The sequence below is a fragment of the Portunus trituberculatus genome, chromosome 43, assembly GCF_017591435.1.
Source record: "Portunus trituberculatus isolate SZX2019 chromosome 43, ASM1759143v1, whole genome shotgun sequence".
Taxonomy (NCBI): Eukaryota; Metazoa; Arthropoda; class Malacostraca; order Decapoda; family Portunidae; genus Portunus; species Portunus trituberculatus.
In genome coordinates this window covers 24734190-24758113 of record NC_059297.1, presented here as the reverse complement: position 1 = coordinate 24758113, position 23924 = coordinate 24734190, and the positions used below count along the sequence as shown (strand labels likewise).

General features: G+C 40.6%; 1 protein-coding gene across 1 annotated transcript; it reads right to left on the bottom strand.

The window, feature by feature from the left end:
* Window positions 1-15749: 15749 nt before the first annotated feature.
* LOC123518014 (piggyBac transposable element-derived protein 2-like) lies at window positions 15750-17389 on the bottom strand. The gene is made up of 3 exons (XM_045278515.1): window positions 17083-17389; window positions 16428-16811; window positions 15750-16258 (listed from the first exon to the last, which is right to left on the bottom strand). Exons 1-3 carry the CDS (start codon window positions 17387-17389, stop codon window positions 15750-15752), a joined length of 1200 nt encoding a protein of 399 aa, XP_045134450.1.
* Window positions 17390-23924: the final 6535 nt, after the last annotated feature.

Genomic DNA, 23924 nt, shown 5'->3' with positions numbered 1-23924 from the left:
CTTGGATAAAGGACACATGGAGATACACACACACACACACACACACACACACACACACACACACACACACACACACACACACACACACACACACACACACACACACACACACACACACACACACACACACACACACACACACACTACTGAGATGGAGGATACAACACTATGAAAATAAGAATATAGGTCAGGTGGTGAGAGAGAGAGAGAGAGAGAGAGAGAGAGAGAGAGAGAGAGAGAGAGAGAGAGAGAGAGAGAGTACTCCCATAGGTAGTTTGAATCGGGTTATTAGTCACTGGAGAGAGAGAGAGAGAGAGAGAGAGAGAGAGAGAGAGAGAGAGAGAGAGAGAGAAGGATGCCAGGGTTCTTTTATTTTTACTTTTTCGTTTATTTTCTTTCATTGGCGGTGGAAGAGAGCGATAGGGGAAGTGAGAAAGGAAGGAACTGGAAGAGGGAGGAGTGATTTAGTGTTATGTTTGTACCTAAAGGTTACGAGAGAGAGAGAGAGAGAGAGAGAGAGAGAGAGAGAGAGAGAGAGAGAGAAATGTCAGATAAAGAGGAAAAGAAGCAAGAGAAGAGTACTTGTATCCATCACGTATATATCCTGTATAGATTACTTATAATGGTCGGGTGTGAGAGGAGCATTATGGTAAGTCCTGCTGAAAGGAAAGGAAGAAGAGACTCGTATGTATGTATGTATGTATGTATAGGTGGCCAACTACAGTACAGGCTTTGAAAGAACGTTGGGTGTGGATGATCTGAGGGATTTACATTTACTTCGCTCTGTTATTTCCATTTAGTTCTTTTTTAGTATTTTAGTTTTTTTTTCATTATTTTCATTTTTCTATCCCCCTTTTCGTTTGTCCTATTTTCTTTTTTTCCTTTTTAATTTCAATCTCATTTTTCTTACGTACGTCCATACTTATTTTTCCTTTTTATTGTCTGTTTTTTCTTCCACTTTCTTTTTTATATTATCCTATTTTATCATTCCTTGTTATTTCAATTCCGTGTCCTTTGTCTTCCCATTACGTTTTTCTTATTGTCTTTCCCTTTATTCTTTAATTTCAACCTTCTTGGTACCCCCTTTTCATTTTTGCTATTTAATTTTTCTTTATTATATAATCTTATTCCCCTATTCGTTTTTTTCTACTTTATTTTCACTTTTTTTTCATTCTTTATTACACTTAGTTCGTTTTTTTTCTTTACTATATTTCTTTCTTTTTCTTATTTCTTTATTTCACCCTCTTTTCTTTGATCCCTTACAACCAACCAACGAGCCAATGTTATGTATCTATCTGTGTGTCTTCCCTTCCCTCCCATAAACAGTGCTGGGCTCACGCTTATGTCCGTGTTTATGTGTGTTAATGTTTATCCGCCGTGTGTTGGTGGTGCTAACCAGATAGATAACCTTGCCTCTTGTATTAGGCCTGCGTTGTCATCATCCTTATTTTTGTGGTTGTTATCCTTATCCTTGTCCTTTTCATCATCACCGTTGTTGTTGTGTTTGTTATTATTATTATTATTATTATTATTATTATTATTATTATTATTATTATTTTATTATTATTATTATTATTTGTCATCAGTATCATCATCATCATCGTCATCATTGTCATCATCATTATTATCATTCATTTTTCTCCTCCTCCTCCTCCTCCTCCTCCTCTACAACAACACGTTCAAGAACCCACACGAGGTGACAACATATTAGATCTAGTTCTTTCAACAAACGATGACAGTATCTAACGTTGATATTGGTCATGAATTTAGTAACAGCGACCACAAGATTGTCTCCTTGAACATATACCTTCAAGCATATAAAAACAGTGTTAGCAATGGAAGAGTTTTTATGTACAAAGTAGGAGACTGCTGCAACAGATTGGAACGCCGAACTTGGTGAAAGTAACATTGAAGAATCATGGGCTAAATTTAAGTACATTTTAGAAAATGCTGTGAAGTCATTTATCACAATGCGTAAAATAACGTCCATGCAAAATGAACAAACCTAAATGGTAGACAAACTAAATTAAGTCACAACTATTGCAGAAAAATCGTCCCTACCGTAAATATTTGACATCTCAGAATGAGGCTGATAAACTTGAATATGACAGACTTCGCCGCGAATCAAAGAAGCTCATTAAACAGAGCGTCACTAAATCCAATCCAAAGGAATTTTACAGTTATGTTCGGAATAAAAAAGACATTACATCTCACATTAACCAGATCTACTTAGATAATGGTAATCTTGCCACCGAAGAAACTCAGATCGCAGATACACTACATGATTATTTTGTTTCAGTCTTTACAGAGGAAAACGTTCACATATTCCCCAAATTGCCTCATATGTTCAACAACGTAATGCTTTTAAGTGTCTGCGATTTTTAAGAAGAGGAAATAATTAAAGTAACTGTCAAAAAAAAATCCGACAAAACCTCCGGCGTACTTTGCGGCCTACATGAAATATATTTTTAATTACTGTACAACATAGCAATTTTTTTCTTTCAACATATCCTATCACATCTTTGACTTTCTCTTTCCCTGTGCTCTCTTGTTTTCCTTTCCTTGAACCCTAGTGTCCTTCAGCCTCTAACTCATAGAATCTGTAGTGGTAGAATAGGCACACAGACAGCCTTGTAAGGACCAGTAGGACCGTTTCTGTTTGTTCTTTCCTTTGTATTCCTCCTCTTCTTCTGCCTCCTCCTCTTTATCATCATCATCATCATCATCACTACTCTACCACCTCCACCACTACCACCACCACCACCACCACCACCACCACCACCACCACCAAGCTCACCCACATTCTGCACGAGTCGCGTCACTGTGCCAATCTCTGAGGCGTCTTACCTACAAACTTTTGCTGCAACTCCATCCTCTGTCACGTCTCCTTCTGCATTTCCTAGTTTGTCGTGGACCCGAGCGTCGCGCGGTGCTCCTTCTACTTACTCTTGGTACATTCCTGGCTGTCTATTTCTACTGTTTATCTCTATTTTTTTTTTCATTATTTTCCTTTTTTATTGACTGTTTTTTATGGTCTTTCCTTATCGCTTATTGATGGTTTAGTTGTTGTTTTTTTGTACTAATCTTTCCTTTGCTCCATTCATTTACGTGCTATCTTTTCTATGCCATCCTTTTCTGTGCCAAGTCATAGGAAAAGAGACATTATTTGTACATATTTTCTAGCATTCCTATTTGCCTGATTGACTCTCTCTTGTTTTCCGCAAATCACGTTTAAAATATGAACACGAAAAATAAGAAAGAAAAGCTACAAGAACCCATCAGACCTAGAGGTGACTGTTCACATGAGTACGTACATAACAATATTCACATATCAGTCTTATTCATATATTTACCTAGTCTTCTGTTAAAGCTCCCTATATACTCGGCACTAACAAATTTATCACTGAATCTATACTATTTATCTACCGCTCTATGTGAATGGAGATTGATACCCTTTTCACTGTTTTTTTTTTTTTCTTTATCTATTTATTCATTATTTGAGTGTTTATTTATTGTGCTACTTCTATTTCGATTGTTCTTTTCTTTTCTTTTCTTGCTTAACAGCCACCTCCAACTATTTTAAGGGCTAGAGATTGCAAAACATATTTCTTTTCATCCTTTTCCTTCTTGTAGATACTCATAAAGATTCCATATTCTATTTCCAAAGTTGGGAAATATTACATACTACAGTGGTAAAGGGTTAGATAAAGTAAAAACTCGAATATGTTATTTTGTATTCATTTATGCTGTGTATAGTGTCAATGTAATTAAAAGAACTAGAATGACATATTACATAACGAAAAAAAATATATATAAAAATACAGCTCCACACTTGCTATTCATGAAGCTTTCCACCTCCTCCCCTCTCCCCACTATACACACCCTGTCTCCCACTGGGCAAGCGCCAGCCAGCAACAGTAACTGAAACTAGTGATATTGACCTATTGAATGAAAATTAAGGGTTTATCATTATTGTTATTATCTGCCACACAGTCACACACCCAGAGAGAGAGAGAGAGAGAGAGAGAGAGAGAGAGAGAGAGAGAGAGAGAGAGAGAGAGAGAGTGTGTGTTTGTTCGTGTAATTCATCATAAACATAACAACTTACAATTCCCTAAACACACACACACACACACACACACACACACACACACACACACACACACACACACACACACACACACACACACACACACACACACACACCCGGTAGCTCAGTGGTTAGAGTGCTGGCTTCACAAGCCAGAGGACCGGGGTTCGATTCCCCGGCCGGGTAGAGATATTTGTGTGTCTCCTTTCACGTGTAGCCCCTGTTCACCTAGCAGTGAGTAGGTACGTGATGTAAATCGAGGAGTTGTGACCTTGTTGTCCCGGTGTGTGTGGTGTGTGCCTGGTCTCAGGCCTATCCGAAGATCGGAAATAATGAGCTCTGAGCTCGTTCCGTAGGGTAACGTCTGGCTGTCTCGTCAGAGACTGCAGCAGATCAAACAGTGAAACACACACACACACACACACACACACACACACACACACACACACACACACACACACACACACACACACACTTAACGTTCGAGTGTCGGGAATGCAAGTTTTCCAGCATGTATGTACGTATGAGTGAGAGAGAGAGAGAGAGAGAGTCAGGTTAATCTTAGCTCGGAGTTGGAACACGCGCCACATTTCATATGCAAACCATTCTCCCTGATTTTCTCGCACTACTGACCTTGTTACCTCACTTACGGGGAAACGCAAGCAGCCTCGTCTCAGCGTTCCCCTTCCATGTAGTTACGTAATAGCGCTCCTAGAATCTGTAGTATTTTCGTATCATCCTCTTAGTTTGCATTTTTATCAGACTGCCAAATTTATGTACCCTTGCCTGGTTTATCATGGTTGCTAATTTAAACTTTTTAGATATACGCGTGCACCAACTTTCCTCTCTCTCTCTCTCTCTCTCTCTCTCTCTCTCTCTCTCTCTCTCTCTCTCTCTCTCTCTCTCTCTCTCTCTCTCTCTCTCTCTCTCTCTCTCTCTCTCTCTCTCTCTCTCTCTCTCTCTCTCTCTCTCTCTCTCTCTCTCTCTCTCTCTCTCTCTCTCTCTCTCTCTCTCTCTCTCTCTCTCTCAGCCTTCGACGGAAACTCACTTCCTCTCGGTGTCCTAAACCGTTGTATCTCTTGTTTCCGACAACCTCCTCGTAAAGTATTGCCACTTCCCTCCAGCCAACTTCCCGCGGCGTTCTGTGGATTTTCTGAGACGCAGGTGTTGTTGGACCAGGTACGTCCTAATTTAGTGTAGCTCTCCTCTGTCTCGTCTTTCGTGTCTCTCTTATCTTAGCTCGTCTCGTATTGTCTCTCTTGTCTCTCTCTCTTTGTTTGTGTTTCTGTCTGTCCCTGTTTATGTTCCTGTCTCTGTCTCTCTCTCTCTCTCTCTCTCTCTCTCTCTCTCTCTCTCTCTCTCTCTCTCTCTCTCTCTCTCTCTCTCTCTCTCTCTCTCTCTCTCTCTCTCTCTCTCTCTCTCTCTCTCTCTCTCTCTCTCTCTCTCTCTCTCTCTCTCTCTCTCTCTCTGCCATAAAATGAATGTTGGCTTCATTGGCGTTAACTATTTCAGTGTTATCAATTTTACCGATACTGACTTTTCAATTACGATAAGTAATATAATTAACTTTTTTTCTCTCCCTCTTCCTCTCATATTTATTACTTCTATTTCTACCTTTTAACCAGCATTATTCTTTATTTGTCTTGTTGGATTATTATTTATGTAAGGTCATCTTTGCTTACTATGTTTACTGCACCTGACTGCGGCAGTGGCATATCAGCTGTATACACTCGTACCATGTAAAGTATAGGGGGTATGCCGGACACCCTCTCAAAAATAGAAAATGCGGGGCCTTCATACTGTTCGAGGGAGTTGGAATCAGTTCTATTGTCTATGAAGTGGCGAAGCAATCTGGTTGATATTATTGGTAATTGTAGTCGTATCATTTCATATCTTAGTCCATTATGCCAGGCTTTGTCCAATGCCTTTGTGACAGTTCTCATTGCCACTGTTGTTCACGGCGTTGGCAATTGCTTTTGTTGCTCTCTTGCTGCTTTTGAAAATTTTTGGCTATTAATAACAGGTCGCAGGAAGTTGATAAAAAAAAAGAGAATTGTTTTTATTTCGAAATGCATGAAAGAATTAGTGGAGAACTGCAGTATGTCGTTAGTCCTTGTATTGGAAAGTAAGACGTATTAGAAGGTGTCTATAGGAACTAAACGATAGGAACCTAGCAATCTTTGTTATTATGTATGTTCCCTATATCATCATTTTTTCTTTATAATCAGTAGTAGAATGTTCAACTGTTGACCATTTTCAGAGACTTTCATGCAAGTTGATAACCATGTGACATTTTTCCTCTATACATACATCTTATCGATATTGAGGAGCGAACATTGAGGATACAGCATTTACGGTAGATCATGTTCAATTCCATGTTTCAATCATAGATCACAAGGACTCGTGGAGCATCCATATTACTACGAGACAGTGTATGCCACGCACCTGGCAGCAGACAACACAGTGATGCCTATTGTCCTGCTCGTATAGTGTGTGTGATGTGTGTGCTGGATGCGCCATATATACTGAATACATGAGGAAATAGACGCCTAACCATTTAACTGGTGTATTTCAATCTGTTTACTATGTTAAGTATATTAATGTTTTTACATTAATCTCCTTTTCCTACTTGTTGTATCCATATCTGGTAAAATGAATTGCTAAAAATATGAGATTCATTGGCATAGATTATTTCAGTGTTATTAACTTTACCACTGACTCAGCATTGGATACTTCCGAAGCCGGGGGATGAGTGGGGAGGATGGCGGTGGTGCTGGTGCGGCCTCTGCCGCCTGTTTGCCCAGAGTGCGGCTGGATCACGCTGAGGAAATCGGTGAGGAAAACAGAGGAAATGACACAGCCAATGGTAGAGCAGATTCGAATAGACCACTTTAAAGCTTACTACTACAGACAGGAAGGTGTAATAGCAGGTAACACACACACACACACACACACACACACACACACACACACACACACACACACACACACACACACACACACACACACACACACACACACACACACACACTTATGAGGAAAGCCCCGGTCTTCCTTCTGTGGTTGTCTTAATGAAATAATCCCCGAGGCTTTGCAATTATGAATGCCGTAATCGGATTTTACAAATGCAAACGAGACTAAAAAAAGACGAAAATCTCAAACCGCGTAATAGCATAGAGATTGGTTGCCAAAAAGGTTGCGAGATTGAAAACATTCCAGCGCACACTTAAATAAGAAAGTAGAACAGTGAATCATAGAAGAACACAATATATTATCACACTTCCAAACCTTACATAACTTTTCTCGTTACTATTTCATCTTTCATTTTTTTGTTTTTTTCCTTCCCTTTCTTGTCTTTAAATCATCCTGTACTTTTTTCATGACGACAATACACAAATAGGCAAAATAATAGAATATAAGCCCACGAAGCGATACAGTATATCACCACATTTTCAAACATGCTCTTTTATGTCTTGTTATTTAATTCTTTTCCTCGTAAACTCCCTTCCACCTCTTGCTCTTTTTTAAATAATTACTAACGCACTGTCACTACCTATCGTGCAAATAAGCTCATAAACTCATCTTTTTTTCGTAGTTTGCAAAACTGTGTCAGCGAAAGATGGCAAGAGCGAGGCGTGAATGTGTGGTTTCCATCAAAGGTAAGCGCTGAAGGGGAGGGAGAAAGGGAAAAAAGGATGAGGTAATGAGTATAAAGGTAAGGAAATTCAGAGCATGAGGGGAGTGGCAAGCTGCTGAGAAGGGGAGGAAGAATTGGAGGAGAGTGAAAGGAGAGATAACGTCTCTCTCTCTCTCTCTCTCTCTCTCTCTCTCTCTCTCTCTCTCTCTCTCTCTCTCTCTTTTTTTTTTATTTAAACATAACTTATACAGAAGAACATGTACCCAAAGGCGCACTGTCGTGTGCTACCTATTCTAAGGGTACTACAATCTATTTCTCTACAATATTTACAAGACTTAAAAATAGATAATATACAAGATGGTCAGCATGTAATGGAGCACTATTCTTTTCACTTCACTAGCACTATTCACGCACTGCACTACACTGAGTGTCACGTCACAAAGAGTGTCAGAGGAGTTGGCAGTGTCTGTCTCCACTTATGTGCCATCAGTTTGACACTGTGAGTGTTCATCTCCTGGACGTGAGGCACCGCGGCCGTGAACAAGTTCCACATCCTGGAGACGCGTCCTGCGAAGGTGCGTTGATGCTGACACCCGTGGGATCGCGGCACCTCTACGGCGTCACCACCATTGAGCACCGTTCTCGTGCTCCGTGCGGTGACTCTCAGAGGATGACGCAGCCCTGCCAGATGTGGCACTCTTTGCACCTGTGCCTTATGGAACACTACGATTGCCGCCACATCTCTGCGGTGTTCCAGTGAATCAAGAGGACGCTCAGGCTCTGGGTGAGGTGGTATTGCAGCATCTACTAGCCGTATGGCGCGGCGTTGGATGCTGTCCAGTCTCCTTCTGTGTGTGGCGGCACAGGACATCCAGGAGAGAGCTGCGTACTCAAGGTGGGGCCGCACCTGTGCCTTGTACAGCAGCAGTCTCCCCTTCCTGTCGAGGAAACTGGCGATCCTTCTGAGAGCGGAGATCCTGTGAGAGGCTTTCTTGGCAATGGTTTTGACATGGCTGTCAAACCTCAGCCCTCGATCCACCTCCACTCCAAGTATCTTGACGTCATCTTGGGTGGGAGAGCAGCAGCGCCAAAGACAACTTTCCTGCCATTGCTGCCATGGCGGCTGGGGACCCGAGACAACCATTGCCTGTGTCTTCTCCGGCGCGAATGTCACTTGCCAGCGAGCACCCCACTCCTCTATCACTCGTAGCTGCTGATTGATGGCCTCAGCAGCCCGCCCACTGTCCTGGCGTGGATAGGTATAGGAGAGGGTGCAGTCATCAGCATAGGCCATGACTCCTGGCAGTAGCTGGAGAAGATCATCCACGTAGATATTCCACAGGAGTGGGCCAAGAATTGAACCCTGTGGCACTGATGCCTCCACAGGCAGGGACTCAGATGTTTGCCCGTTGACAACCACCTTGAGGCTTCTGTCCTGCAGGTAATTTCCCAGGAGTCGTAGCAAGCCACCCTGGATGCCTTTAGCACGAAGCTTTTCTAGTAATCCGTTGTGCCATACTTTATCAAAAGCTCCAGCTATGTCCAAAGCAACCACTATAGTGTCTTTGCCGTCGTCTAGGGCGTCCTGCCACTGCCTGGTGAGAAGCATCATTAGGTCGGAGGTTGACCTTCCAGGTCTGAACCCAAACTGTTGGTCTGAGAGGAGGGCATTGTCCTTGAGATGGCTACACACCACCTCTGCCACGACCCTCTCAAACACTTTACCCACCACTGACAACAGGGATATGGGTCTGTAGTTTTTTGGGTCCGTCCTGGAGCTTTTTGTGTGCAGGAACTACTCGAGCCTCCTTCCACACTGAAGGCCAGACGTTTTCCCGTACACAAGTTGTGAACTTGGGTGAGAGGGCAGCCAGTTCCTGGGAGCATCGCTTCAGCAGGTGCGGGCTGATGTCATCAGGGCCGGTGGCTTTCTGTGTGTCCAGCCCCGCAATAATCGCTTCACCTGCTGATGCGTCACCTCCACCATGGTGACAGTCTTCTCACATTGCTGGACCAGCTGAGGCGGTGGCTGCTGTGGATTCCCCACCTTCATTTTCCAGCAAACAAGGAAGCCAGCAACTGTGCCCTCTCCTTACTGCTGGTGGCGACAGTACCGTCCTGCTTGCTGAGGGAGGATGGATTCTTGGTGGCCAGTTCCTGTTTGTCCTTAACAAGGGACCACCAAGTTTTGTTTCCTACGCCAGTGCCACACAGTTTCCGGCGCAGGCTTTCCTCCCACTTTTTTAAGGCCCACTTGCTGGTTACCACCATCCTCCTGCATGCAGCCCTATGCAAGTCCTTGTTGCGCCGAGTCGGGTTCCTCTTGTAGCGGAGCCAGGCAGCATACTTTGCCTCAGCAGCAACACGGCAACGGTAGCCAAACCATGGCTGATCCGTCGGTCTGGTGGTGTATTCCCTGTGTGGGACGTGGCGTCTCTGGAGGGCGAGAAGGTGAGAGGTGAGTGCAAGTGCTTCACGCTCTGCTCCTCCCTGTAGCAGAGTGGCCCATGGGGTGTGGGTCAGGTCGCGGCGCAGGGAAGCCCAGTCTGCTTTGTTCCACAGCCAGATGGTGCGGGTGGTGGCCTCGTCCTGAGCCACGCCCACTTCCAGCTGTGTCAGTACAGCGTGATGATCAGAGCTGCCCACGAGCCCCAGCTGATGACACTGAAGCTTGTCCTCCTGGTAGTCTGAGATGACAGGGTCTAATGTCCCTCCTCGTTCATGTGTGGGGAAGGTGACATGATCTGTCAGACCCTGCACCTCCAGGAGATTCTCGTAGGCGTCTCTTTGTGGTATAAGTCTGCAAGGTTAGTCCGGAGACCACGGACGTTGCTAGAAGAGGAGTGGTCCACTGCCGCCCCTGGCTCTGATTCCAGATACCAGGCTGAGGAAGGAGTGGGCGAGGTTGTGGTAAGGACTGAAATGAAGTGAGGTGGTGGGCGGGCTGAGGCGCTGCAGGTGGGAAGGGTGTGGCTGTGTGTCTTTCCACCGTAAGGAGCCGCTGTAGGAGACGCTCCTGACGTAAATCGTCAGTTCTGGCGTGACAAGTAGCAGAAGTGTGTCCTTTCCGTGAGCAGTACTCACACACTTTTGCCTTGGCTCGCTTTTGTGTCTGCTTGGTGGCCTGGTGAGTCCTCACTCCTTCGCTGGACACCTTCCTCGCGTCCTGCTGCACTTCCCTCTTAGATTTCTTTTTTCTCCAATCTCCTGAAGTGGTCTGAGGAGAGGTTCGTGGGCGAACAGAGGCACCGCGATCTACTCCGTTCGCTGTATTTATGGAGGAAGAGTCCCTGCTGCTCTGTGTGGCGGTAGACGTGGTAGTGAGTACCGAGCAGTCACTCTGTGTGGCAGAAGTGACAGTGGACGCTGGGGAGGTGTCACAGTCGCTCTGTGTGGCGGTGGAAGCAGTGGAGGTAGGCGGAGCGGTCGTTGTTTCCCGGGCAGGCGAAGGGAAGGTGGAAGTTGAGAAAACAGCTGCGTGGCGGAGCTGTTGCGGTTTATCCGAGCTCCACCACGTCCTCCACCTCTCAGAGTCCTGACAAACCACCTCCCAGTGTTCGTCAATTGACTCTGCGTGGGCGCTGACTGCCTGAGAGCGTGTGGCTACTTGCGTCTGGCGCTGTTTTGACGCTATTAGCCTGTCTGCTACTCTGAGAGCCGCAGCAAACACGTCTCTGTGTTGTATGATCAAGTCTCGGTCGTCCTGGAGGGACTTAATCACACAGTTTTGTTGAGAGGCTTCCTCAGTGAGCTTCTCAACTAGTGAAACTAGCTCTCCTCTCTCCAAGCCCTCCCACTGACTCTCCCACTATCGTCCGGTAGTGGCGTTGAAGTGTGTCAGTCTCCTCGCTGATGTAGGTAACGGGGTCCGGGATGTTTGCTTGGAGTCGTAGCTGCTCCGTGTAGCTACACTTGAAGACTGGCGTATCCCCAAGGCAGCTGTTGTGACAAAGGTTACGGCAGGTTTCCTCGTCACAGCTCACGTGTTGAGTCTTAAGTGTTGCTTTGCCACAAACGCAACACCAATTCTGTGGCTGGTAGCCAGGCAAGTCTCGCCTGGCTATGGGGCGATGGGCGGGGCTAGACATTGAGGGAGAGGATAAGTGATTCCCTGGGGAATTGTGGAGCCAGGTGTGTAGTTGTAATTATTGTTATTATTATTATTATTATTATTATTATTATTATTATTATTATTATTATTATTATTATTATTATGTATATTCTTTTAATGTTATATATATGTATATAATATTATTATAGTTATAGTTATTATTATTATTATTATTATTATTATTATTATTATTATTATTATTATTATTATTATTATTATTAACATTAGATTAGACTTCATATATTCTCTCTCTCTCTCTCTCTCTCTCTCTCTCTCTCTCTCTCTCTCTCTCTCTCTCTCTCTCTCTCTCTCTCTCTCTCTCTCTCTCTCTCTCTCTCTCTCTCTCTCTCTCTCTCTCTCTCTCTCTCTCTCTCTCTCTCTCTCTCTCTCTCTCTCTCCTATTTTGGGAGTGAGTGCGGACTGCTTGATGTGCCATAATGGTTGTGTGCGCGTTTTGTGAAGGAGTAAGAGGAATATCACGGTTGATTTGTCCCTATTCTTTGAATGAGTTTGAACTGTTTGACGATTTAGAAGAGGTCAGAGTGTTATCGTTGTTCTTATCGGTGTTGCCGCTACATTTTCTTTTAAAAAACTGGTCATTTCCTCTGCGGCCATCCTGCATCAAACGCTTTCATGTCCTGTGTGGCTCTTGGGAATTTCAACTTTTCATTTCAGATCGTTCTTCACAGTTTTATCATCAAACCAGTGCACACACACACACACACACACACACACACACACACACACACACACACACACACACACACACACACACACACACACACACACACACACACACACACACACACACACACACAGAGAGAGAGAGAGTGCGTGCGCGTGCGTGCGTGCGTGTGTGTGTGTGTGTGTGTGTGTGTGTGTGTGTGTGTGTGTGTGTGTGTGTGTGTGTGTGTGTGTGTGCACTGGCTTGATGACGATAAAACTGTGAAGAACGATCCGAAATGAAAAGTTGAAATGACTTTTTCTTTCTCTTTTCTTTTGCTTTGTATTTCTAGTGCCTGATTTTAAAGTATTTTTTCCATAAGTACATTTTTAAGATAGGGAAGTCGTAATGTATCGAAACTTATTATATTACGGTAACATGTAGAGAATGACTGATGCTGAAGGCTTCTGAGAACGAAATTATTTCTTAAATGCATGAAATAAAATATTCTTGGAAAATGTTCGTAAAGCTTGATGCACATCGCAATGATAACAGTGACCACATATAACGAATAGTTACCAGAAGAGAAGCGTACGCAAGATTTCAGTAGAAATGTTGAGGTGAATACAGTTCTAGATCCATCACAAGTACTATATCTTACCCTTGATCTAAACCCTACTTATAAGTAGCAGTGAAATGACTTTGGAAGTGTAGATGAAGAGCCAACCATGAATATCCAACGATGCTTCCTGCCATAGTCTTCATTTGTTAAATTTAAAGCAATATGAGAATAAATAATTTCAAAATATTATATTTAACAATGAAATGATTACATATACTTTAACACATGATGGAAGTTATGGGATATAAAGACATAAATTTAGTGAAAAAGGAAATTAAATGTGTAGTATTCAAACTCAGAAAAACCAATTCCAAATATTAAGGAAGTATTGCCTGGTTTTATCTCACTGACAAACGCAGCACTGATTTTTAAGGTTCGGAAGATGGTGCTCCTTTCTTCTCTCCTCAGAAATAAAAGAGTTCATAAGTTGTGAGTTATATAGCGCGTTTATGGGAGTTCTGAGGGTCCTGCTGAGGTGGTAGTTTTGTCATAGTCCATAAAAATGTGAAGTGGAGCCATTTAGTGGTAAGACGCATTGCATGATAATTGGAACTTGTGGCGCTGTTTTCTGTAACAGTCCCCTTGATTAACTCGTGATTGCTTCAACGTTTAGGAAGGTTACAAAGGAATACAAAGGAAAGCCAAACAGCAACAGACCTGTTGGTCCTTTCGAGGCTGTTTGGTAACTACTTCTAACTGGCTACAGATAAGAGAGACAGGACAGTACAGGAGAAGGCTCCTCCCCACCCACCACTCCCTCCAGCTTTCGCTGGCATGGAAAATAGCTTGGAAAAGTACCATGCAGTATGGAAAAAACTGACATGGAATTTTCACAGGAAAGGATGAAAGGAGATTCTATTATTCACCCTACGGTGAACTCTACATATCTATCTATAAGAAAGTTAATATAGTATCATGTTTAATTATTCAGACAAGAAGAGAGCTTGTTGGGGTTATTCTTTAAATATTTATCAATTTTGTTTTTGAATGATGCAATGGAAGTACTGTTTACTATTTCTGAAGGAAGCTTATTCCAAATGTTAACTATTCTATTAAAGAAAAAGTGCTTTGCCTCGTGGGTTTTAAAGCGTTTTGGTGTAATTTTAAATCCATTATTCCTTGTTATGGTGGAATGATCAATAGTAAAATATTTATTGACATCAAGGTTGTTGTATCCCTGAAAAATTTTGAAAACTTCGATTAGGTCTCCTCTTATCCTGCGCTTTGTTAAGCTGAATAAATTTAATGCTTCCAGTCGTTCCTCATACGGCTTGTTTCTCAATCTCGGAATCATCTTGGTCACTCTACGCTGGATCCTTTCCAGTTTTTCAATGTCTTTTCTGTAATATGGTGACCAGAACTGCACACAGTATTCAAGCTGAGGACGCACCAATGAGTTATATAAAGTAAGGATAACTTTTTCTGATTTAAATTCAAAGGTTCTTCCAATGAACCCAACTAATTTATTTGCATTCTTTACTGCTTCTGTGCAGTGTTTGCTCGGCTTGAGATCTTTAGACACCACAACACCAAGATCTTTTTCATTCTCAGCACTTTCCAGAGGTACATTACTCATTACGTATTTTGCTTGTACATTGTTACTTCCAATGTGTAAGAAAGGTTGTGTGTCTTTAAGGTCAGTCACTGAACCAGCCCTCTCCCTGATGAGTTACTGCCATATATTTAACTCCCTCCTTCAAGCCACTTGGAAGTTTCATTAATACTCCTATGTTTATTTGCCTTTTAAGTGCATGCAAGCCTCGGTGGTGCTCCTAACAGACGCCCTGGGTGGTCGTGGTTTTTTTTTTTAAGTAAGGAAATATTTTTTACCCCTTTTTTGAAGAAAGATATTTTAAGATTGATTGGAGAGTATGAGACCTAAATTATGAAAGTTTTGTTTTTTCATGCCCGTCTTGAAATATAATCTTTTAGGAAACTAAAAAACTACTTATTCTGCAAAATTATCATTATGTAATTCTCATGTAGAAATACAGAGGTTGGATCTCAGAGTCCCGTCAGGCTTTTGAAGGTAAAAAAAAAAGGAAGTAATTTTCACTTAACATAAATATGATTTTCCTTTCATGTAAGAACCATATGAATAAAAAGTAACTTTTAGTAACACATTTTGTGATTATCTTTGGTAATTAACTCCTATCACAGCACTTCATTATCACAAATTATTGTCTTCTTTGGCTGACTGATGTATAAACCTAAAGTAATTTACTATATTTTTATTGAATATGTATAATAATTTCCTATATTTGTCTTCCTCTAATTGATTGTGTAGATAATAAAATTTATAGAGCAGGGCCCAGCCTTATTTTTTTTAGCAGAAATATAGTTCTCTTTGAATACCTGATGTGGTCTGAATAGGGCCAGAGGCCTTATTCTATAATTATATTACTCCACAAAAGTGCATAAATAAATAAATTAATTAATTATCAAAATTTTCCTTGTTCTCCAATGGCAATTGCAATTTTTACTCATAAAGTACTTAGGTGTGAAATTCATAGAAGCAATTTTTTGTTGCATTGCAACAGAGATGTATCCCACAGTGACTACAGATTGATATTGGGTGTGATTCTATCCCTTTCTTGGAGCATACCTCACACCTTCCTTTTTTCCCTATGAATTTTGGCCAGTGAATGCCAGTGTTGCTGAGCCTAACAGATGGAGGTATACTGTAGTCAGTTTTTCTACGCTTGGGGCTCCTCTAGAAGAACGTTCCTTTGAATATGTTAGAAGTCCTTGGGCTAGGTCTCTTCGAAAGTCTAGGAGTGGAAGAGATCCATGACTTTCCTTGTACACAACATAAGCATTGACGATGCACATATCTAGAAGACCCCAAAAGATTCTGTGCCACCATTTCATGCTCTTCCTGTTTGTACCGTAAAGTTGTCGAAGCATATCATGCTTATCTACACCACCCATGTTGTCATTATAGTCCTTCACTACTTGTGGGCAAGGGACTATTGCCTTCTTTCCGTCTTTTTCTGTCCTCTTCACAGTTGTGGCTTCAATTCCATGGTAGTTGGATGCCATGAGTACTGCTTTCTTGTCCATCCATTTATAAACAGTTAGGCCATTGGGTGTGGACCTATAATCAAACTGTCCTCTTTTTAGTTCCTTGTCACCTGCCAGGATAGGGGAAATCCTTTCTTGTCTGTCTCACAGTTCCACAGGCTTGAATCTTGAGGCCCTGCAAGACTTCCAGGAGGGGAAAAGAGGTAAAGTAATTATCAAAGAAAAGTTTGTGGTTTTTGTTATGGAGATGTTCAGTCAGTTTGAGAACTACTTCTCCACCTAATCCAAATTCTTTCCTCATGTTAGGATCATTGTTTTCTCCTTTTCCAGTGTATATATCAAACTTGAAAACATAGCCAGCGTTATCAACAAGACACCACACTTTGTATCCCCTCTTGATGGGCTTCATGGGGTTATACTGTTTCAAAGAGGATCTCCCTTTGAAGCGAATCATGGATTCATCAACACTGATATGCTCTCCAGTAGATCTGATATTTTCAAATTTTTTATTCAGGCTTTCAACCAGTGGTCTTAGTTTGTAAAGTTTGTCCTTTTTCTTGGGGTCCATCTTTTGGTTGTCATTCAGGTGTAGGTTACTAAGAATTTTGCAAAATCTGTCACGTGACATTGGTTCTTGAATAGGTCTAACTGCCAGGTCCTCTCCTGTGGCTCAAAAATTTCGCTCATCATTATGTTGATTCCAAAAAAAACATGGAGCTCATCTTCAGTCAAAGTTATTGCTTTGCCCTTTTGAACACTGTAAAGGTTTGACTGGTAAACAACTGAACTGATAATTTCTTCATCAAAAATTTTAGAAAGGCATGAAGGGCAGAGGAATAAACACTCTCATTCTTTGAATATGGTTGAAATTGTACATTTTGAGCTGCTTCTGATTTCTTTCTCCACCGTCTTCTTGCTTGATAGCGTTGGGTACTAGTAGAAGGAAGCTCCTCTTCACTGAAAGTTGGGAGTTCTTGACCATTTGTGCTTGTAGACAATCCTTCCTGATCAGGGTGTTCCTGGTTTGTGGCCACACCTCCTTTGCATTGGGCTGCATCACTTTCACTATCAGCTGTAGCATATGGCTCAGATGTTAGACAGATGGACCTGGGTTGGTCAGGGTCATCTACAAATTCTCCGTCTTCATCCTCTTCTACTTCTGTGTCTGTGTCATAATCTGAGGGAAGGTCCTCCAAAACCTCCAGTATTCGCTTTTCATCTAGTCGTTGCCTTCCAGCCATGTTGGTGTCTGAAATACAAATAATTTTACTCACACACACACACACACACACACACACACACACACACACACACACACACACACACACACACACACACACACACACACTGCAAGCTATACATGTATTTTATAGCTAAGTAATGTACTATGTCTACTGCATGTTGTATCATACTCAATACAAGAGTTGCCCCTATAAAGTAATTTATTTTTACGACACGGAGCCTACTCGTGTTTTCTATATCACAATGTATGGGTAACTATACTGAAACACCATCCAAAGGAAAAAACCAATGGTAAGGGAAGAAAGTAGCATAAAAAACATTCAATAATTCTTAGATAACATTTTGGCACTGTCAGGTAATAATTTGGCACTGGTAAAAGATTCTTTGGCACTCACCATTCTCAATTATTACTCAAAACACATGAAAATAGGCTAGGTACCAATACGCGATTTCCTACGTTCGTAATTTATAATCCTTTCGCAGTTTCGAATTCTACATATTACCCTAAATGACAACTGGCTTCCTGTCGGGAATTGAGATACCCATCTATGTTTTCAACTGCAGAACAGAAGCTAACATGTATATGCATAGTTTTGTACATTCTGTGTGTTCCTGACACACTAAAGATAAAACTGGCAACGATGTAACTCACCATTGCATTAGTAGAGGAGGGACTAAAAGTGAGGAGAAATGGAGGCGTGATCACTTCCCAGAAAAGGTCGTCTGCTTGTGTTATTGTGCGCCACGATGTTGCTGAAGTTGCTGGATTCGCAATCCAGTCCGTCACTGTGAGGGAACTGAAGATCCCCACAGGTCTGTCGTCACCTTGCATACAACCATAAAAATTCTACGGCCATAAATATAAGCCGTGAACCGTAGATCCCGCCAGGCGTCAGAGGGTTCAACTCCAACTTTTATAGACAAGTAGATGAAACGACAGGTGATGCTCCACAGAAACACGACGATACATTACTTTTTGTTTCGGCACTTTTATTCTATTGTTGTCAGGAAAATTTAGTCGAGAGAATAAAGATCGATGTCGGAGAAGTGTTCGCAAAAAGTCTTTACTTCCTTCCTTTTTACACCTCCGACGGACAGAGCGTGATGCATGTGGCGAGGTTCTTGTGGTGAGCTGTGAAAATGTTCATGACTGCACTTTGTCAAAATGGTGTCAATGCATATAATATATCTCTGCTGCTGCTGCTGCTGCTGCTGGCGACGGTGGCAGCGGCGACGTCGTCTGTGGTTGCTATTGGTTTTATTGCTGTTGTTGATTATGATGGTGAAGTTCCTGTTATTGCTACTTTCGTTGTTACTTTGGGTATTTGTATATTGATATTTAAGTTACTGTTGAGGAAATGAAAACAAAACAAGGGAAATAGTATCGGTACACTACATCGTTAAAGAAACCATTCCTTTGTGTCTCTCTGGATCAAGACGTGCATGTATCAGCGTGTGACATTCCATGACGCTATTGTGTGTTCACGTCAGGCAGGCGGAGTGACGCAGGACACATATGTCCTTTCCTTCAACTTGTTTGTATTCATCTGTATTGCCGGCACGTCAAACATTTTGTGGAATATTTCGCCTCAGCCACAAGACTGCCGCCGCACTCTCCCAGACCATCTTCTTATGTATGTAGGTGTTGCTGCTGCTGCTGCTGCTGCTGTTGCTGCTGCTATTGTTATTGAGACTTTTTTCTTTCTTTCTTTCATTCCTTCTGTATTTCTTTATTTCTTTAAATATATTGTTTTAGTAATTGATGAAATTATTCTAGGCATAATTAGGTTTATAATGTTAATAATTATAATATTGATAAATGATGCTAATAGTAATAATGATAATTATAATAATAATAAAAATAATAATAATAATAATAGTAAAAATAAGATAATGATAAAAGTAGTAATGATGATGATGATCATGTTAATAATAATAATAATAATAATAATAAAAATAATAATAACAACAACAACAACAAAAATAATAATGACAACATTAATAATAATAAAAATGATAGTAATGATAATGGTAATAATAATAATAATAATAATAATAATAATGATAATAATAATAATAATAATAATAATAAGAGGAAGAAGAAGAAGAAGAAGAAGAAGAAGAAGGAAAGAAAAGAAGAAGAAAACAATAATGATAATGAAAATATTTGTAATAATAATAATGATAATAATAATAATAATAATAATAATAATAATAATAATAATAAAAATTATAATAACAATAATAATAGTAGTAGTATTAGTAGCAGTAGTAGTAATAGTAATAGTAATGATAATATAGATAATAAAAATGATAATCATTACAACAACGATGATGATAATAACAACAATAGTAATAATAATAATGATAATGACAATAGTAATAATGTTAAGGATGATAAGAATAAAGAAAATAATAATGACTATTACAATACTTATATAAAAAAAACAGAAAAGTTATAATAGAGGAAGAAGCAATGATGTACTGGGAAACATGACATGCAGCTACTAGCCTACTCCTTCCGCCGCTGAAAAACTCTACGGTGCTTCTTACCCGTGTTTCATTTACTCTCCTTTATGAATGTTATTAATTTTGTACGCATCAGTTTTAACTTGTATGGAATTTATTGGGAAATTTATCATCTTTTCAACTACCAGGATGATTAACGTCACCATCACCACCACCATCACTTACAGCGCTTTGTTCACTGTTCGAATGTAACAACCACTACTGTCGCCACCACACCGCATCCATCACCAGTACCACCAGTGTTGCCGTCATCAAACACCGGAGCTGCCACCACTACAACCACAACTACCACCACCACTACTGTCACCAATATAACATTTACCACCACCATCACCACCATCATTCCTTTTTTTTTTTTTTTTTTTTTTTTTTTTTTTTTTTTTTTTTTGCCTGTCATCACTATTATTCGCACCAACCTCACCACTACTGTGAAGAATTCTTCCTTTTTCACAACACAATACTGCAACCACCATCGTCAAGTCCACGATGACGACAAAAATAACAGCAACAACAACAACCAACTTTACTACATGGCAACCACTACCACGACCACCACTACCACCACCACCACCACCACCACAACAACAACAACAACAACAACAACAACAAAAACAAGAGCTCTGTTACTCAATGCTGTGTAAAAGAGGCCTGACGTAATAGCCACCATTGTAACAGCTGGTGTGACATTATCAAGCCTAACCCCCCGCGCCTCTTTCTGCTTCTCCACCACCACCACCACCACCCCTCTCTTTCCCCGTCACGCGGCCATAAAAGAGTTTAACTTCAATTTTCCTACATCTATCCACCTAAACATACACATTCTCTCTCTCTCTCTCTCTCTCTCTCTCTCTCTCTCTCTCTCTCTCTCTCTCTCTCTCTCTCTCTCTCTCAGCTGACGGCGGAGTTCCTTGTCAATTATACACTAAAAATTATATGTTATGTTGAATGATGTTTGTCCTTTGAAGAGTATTGTGTATGGAACTCTTGTAGCAAAGAAATATTTGCGAGGAAAATATATTTGTTGCATTAAGTTTCCTTATTGTGATTCAGTGCCTATTGTTGCCAATGTCTGTACTTCTCTCTTATTATTTGAACACCACATTTTAATCCATTTGCACGGCAGTATAACAGTACGACCACCACCAGCATTGCTATTACTACCACTAATACCTTAATCACTAACTTCACCACATCACTACTAAAACAACGACATCACTAACCGTCACCACCACCACCACCACCACCACCAAGCACGCCCTAAAAATATTAAATGATAATATTCTCTAAACTACAAAGTAAAGGGAACATTTTAATCTGATGATCGCTGCAAAAAAAAAAAAAAAAATACATTCCAGACAAAGGACAGAAGTGGGTGGAAATAAAAAAAAGAATGAAATAGAGGATATTGGTTTTTAATGTTGAAAAATAAAAACACAGGTGAAAAGGGTGCTTCAAAAATCTGCACCATTGTCTCATTCATTGACGTCATTAGTGAGTGGCGGAGCGGAAGCACGTGCGTCAACGCCGTCAGAAAAGGGAAGGTGAAAAATTCTTGTATTCGTCGCAGCGCTGAAGATATTACCAGATGACTGAGATTATCCTAAATTTTTGTTAACTTTTCTCTGGAGGAATAAAGTTTATATATATAGTTTTAAAACATGCTAAACTCAACTTCCTTTCAAAATGCAGAAACGTATTTGCATATCTTGATAAGAGAGAAGCAATACCAAGACGCTGGTGACAAATTGCAGTCTCAAGTTCCTGTCAGAAGCTAGCCACAAATGGAATTAATTTACATTCGATTCATTAACTGCGAATTAAATAGCGTCATTTTTGTAGAGGATTAATCACAATGCAAGATGCAGCACTGATGACATTGCCCTGACAGGGTTGCAGCGTTCGAGTTTTTAACTCCCCAGTAAAAGTCACGTTGCAATTAGAAACCTTAATCATATTTCTCTCCTCAAACCTCTCATGAATTTCACAGCATTAGTATTTTTCCCATCTCTGCAAGTTAGCCGATGTTGCCGTATTTTTAGTTTCCTTCAGCTTTTATGGAGAATTTAGCCCATGTTTTCTCTCTCCTTGGTCGACCTTTTCAATTCTTTATTCAATTCTTTCTCGCTTTTCTTTTGTTTCGCATCACTTATTCAGGCTTCTCCAGAATATTCTTTGTTTAGTCTTTCCAGTTTTCAAAATAGTATTTTCTTCATCACTTTTCATATTATTTCTTTATGTTTGTTTCAGTTGTTTTATCTTTCTTGTTTCATATCATAAGCTTTGCGTGCATTTAATCTTAATTTTTATCTCTCTCTCTATCTTTTATTGTATTGCTCCTTTTCACTACCGCTGAGCTTACCTCCTATCCTTCAACATTTTCATCTATATTTACAAATCCGTCTTCAGCTCTCTCGTAATCGAATATTTTCAGTCCGCATCGTCCGTCTCTGTCCTCTCATCCTTTTCTTTCTCATGTGTGTAATCGATCTTTCATCCTCATCCTCATCATTTTTTTTTTTTTTTTTTGTATTGTGATCCTCTTATTGGTGTGGACTGTTCATTCTTGCCGTGCTGATCTACAAGGCTCTTGTATTTATTTTAGGATTTTTTCTACTCCCATGTTTAATTTTTTTTTCTGTTTTATATTTCCTTTTTGTTTTGCCTTCTGTTTTGCCAGTTTATTTGAAGCACCGTTAACCATTTTTAGATATTTTCTCTTGCTTATTTTCTATACTAATTTCCTTCTGCCACTGCTACCTCTAAGTCTTGTCTCCATGTCTTCCTTTCTGCCTCACATCAGCGAGTTTCACCATCCTCCTCCTCCTCCTCCTCCTCCTCCTCCTTCTTTCAATGTCTTCGACCTTCCTAGTTCTCTAGTGTTGATAGAGGTAAGAGACATAAGGTAGGAACTTATTTTACCCTTTTTTCTTATCTCGGGAAGCGTTGGGTCTTGAGTAGCCTCTTGATGACCTGGTGGCGCTGCTGAGGCGTCCCATTCAGCCTCAGTCATCATCCAGGAATAGGTCTGTTGGTGACACTTATATAATGGTTCTGAGACGTAATGGTGTAATAGTAATGGCTGTCTGTTTGTGGGGTCTGGTTTTTCTTGGCTCTGATTGGCTTGGCTTGGCTCAGGTTGGCTTCTCTCCCTCTTCCGATTGTTTTATTATTGTTTTATTTATTTATTTATTTTTTGGGGGTTTATGGTTTTGGTGGTGGTAATGGTGGTTGGATTGCTCTTGTTCTTTGCTGTTCTTTTTGATATTACTCGTGGTGGTGGTGGTGGTTATTGATGTTGATGGTGGTGTTGTTACTATTATTGTTAGCATTTTCTTCAGTATTATTATTTTTTTAACATATTTCCATACCTTACTCTTTTTTAGTTTAGTTAAGGGGAAATATAATCTTCTCTAGACTACCCCATCACTCTTTTTTTCTTTATATAATGGACGACTCTGATAATTGCTCACTTATATAATGGATCGTATTTAATGACCTACACATTATAGTCAGAGTAAGATGATCAACGTAACCAAGTGTGAAAGAATGTGCTATTTCACCTTCACTATAGTGTTAAGTAAGTGGTATTTTTTATAGTATGATCAACGGAAAAAGAAAAAAAACAGATTATTTTTGTCATGCTGAAGGGAAAAGATTGAGAGACAATAGCAAATGAGGAAGAAGAAGAGGCTATTGGTTCCTCGACGGGATAAATCAAGATGCTGGGGCTCGAGATGAAGGTTTGTGTGTTGCCTAGAGTGTGATTTGTTGAATATTGTGATGTAACACTCATGGGAGGCGAAATAAAGGTGTGGTTATCATATGATATTCTTGGAAGTAGCAATATAAAGGATCCCATTGTGTAAGGTGGCCATTGTGTGAAGTGTGGTGATGTATTGCTACGTGATTGCAGATTTGGTGAGATTTCAGTGTATTGTGGTAAAGCTTTGGATATATGCCCGTGGAATATTAAGTTTTTTGTGATAAGTTCAAACACTTTATAAT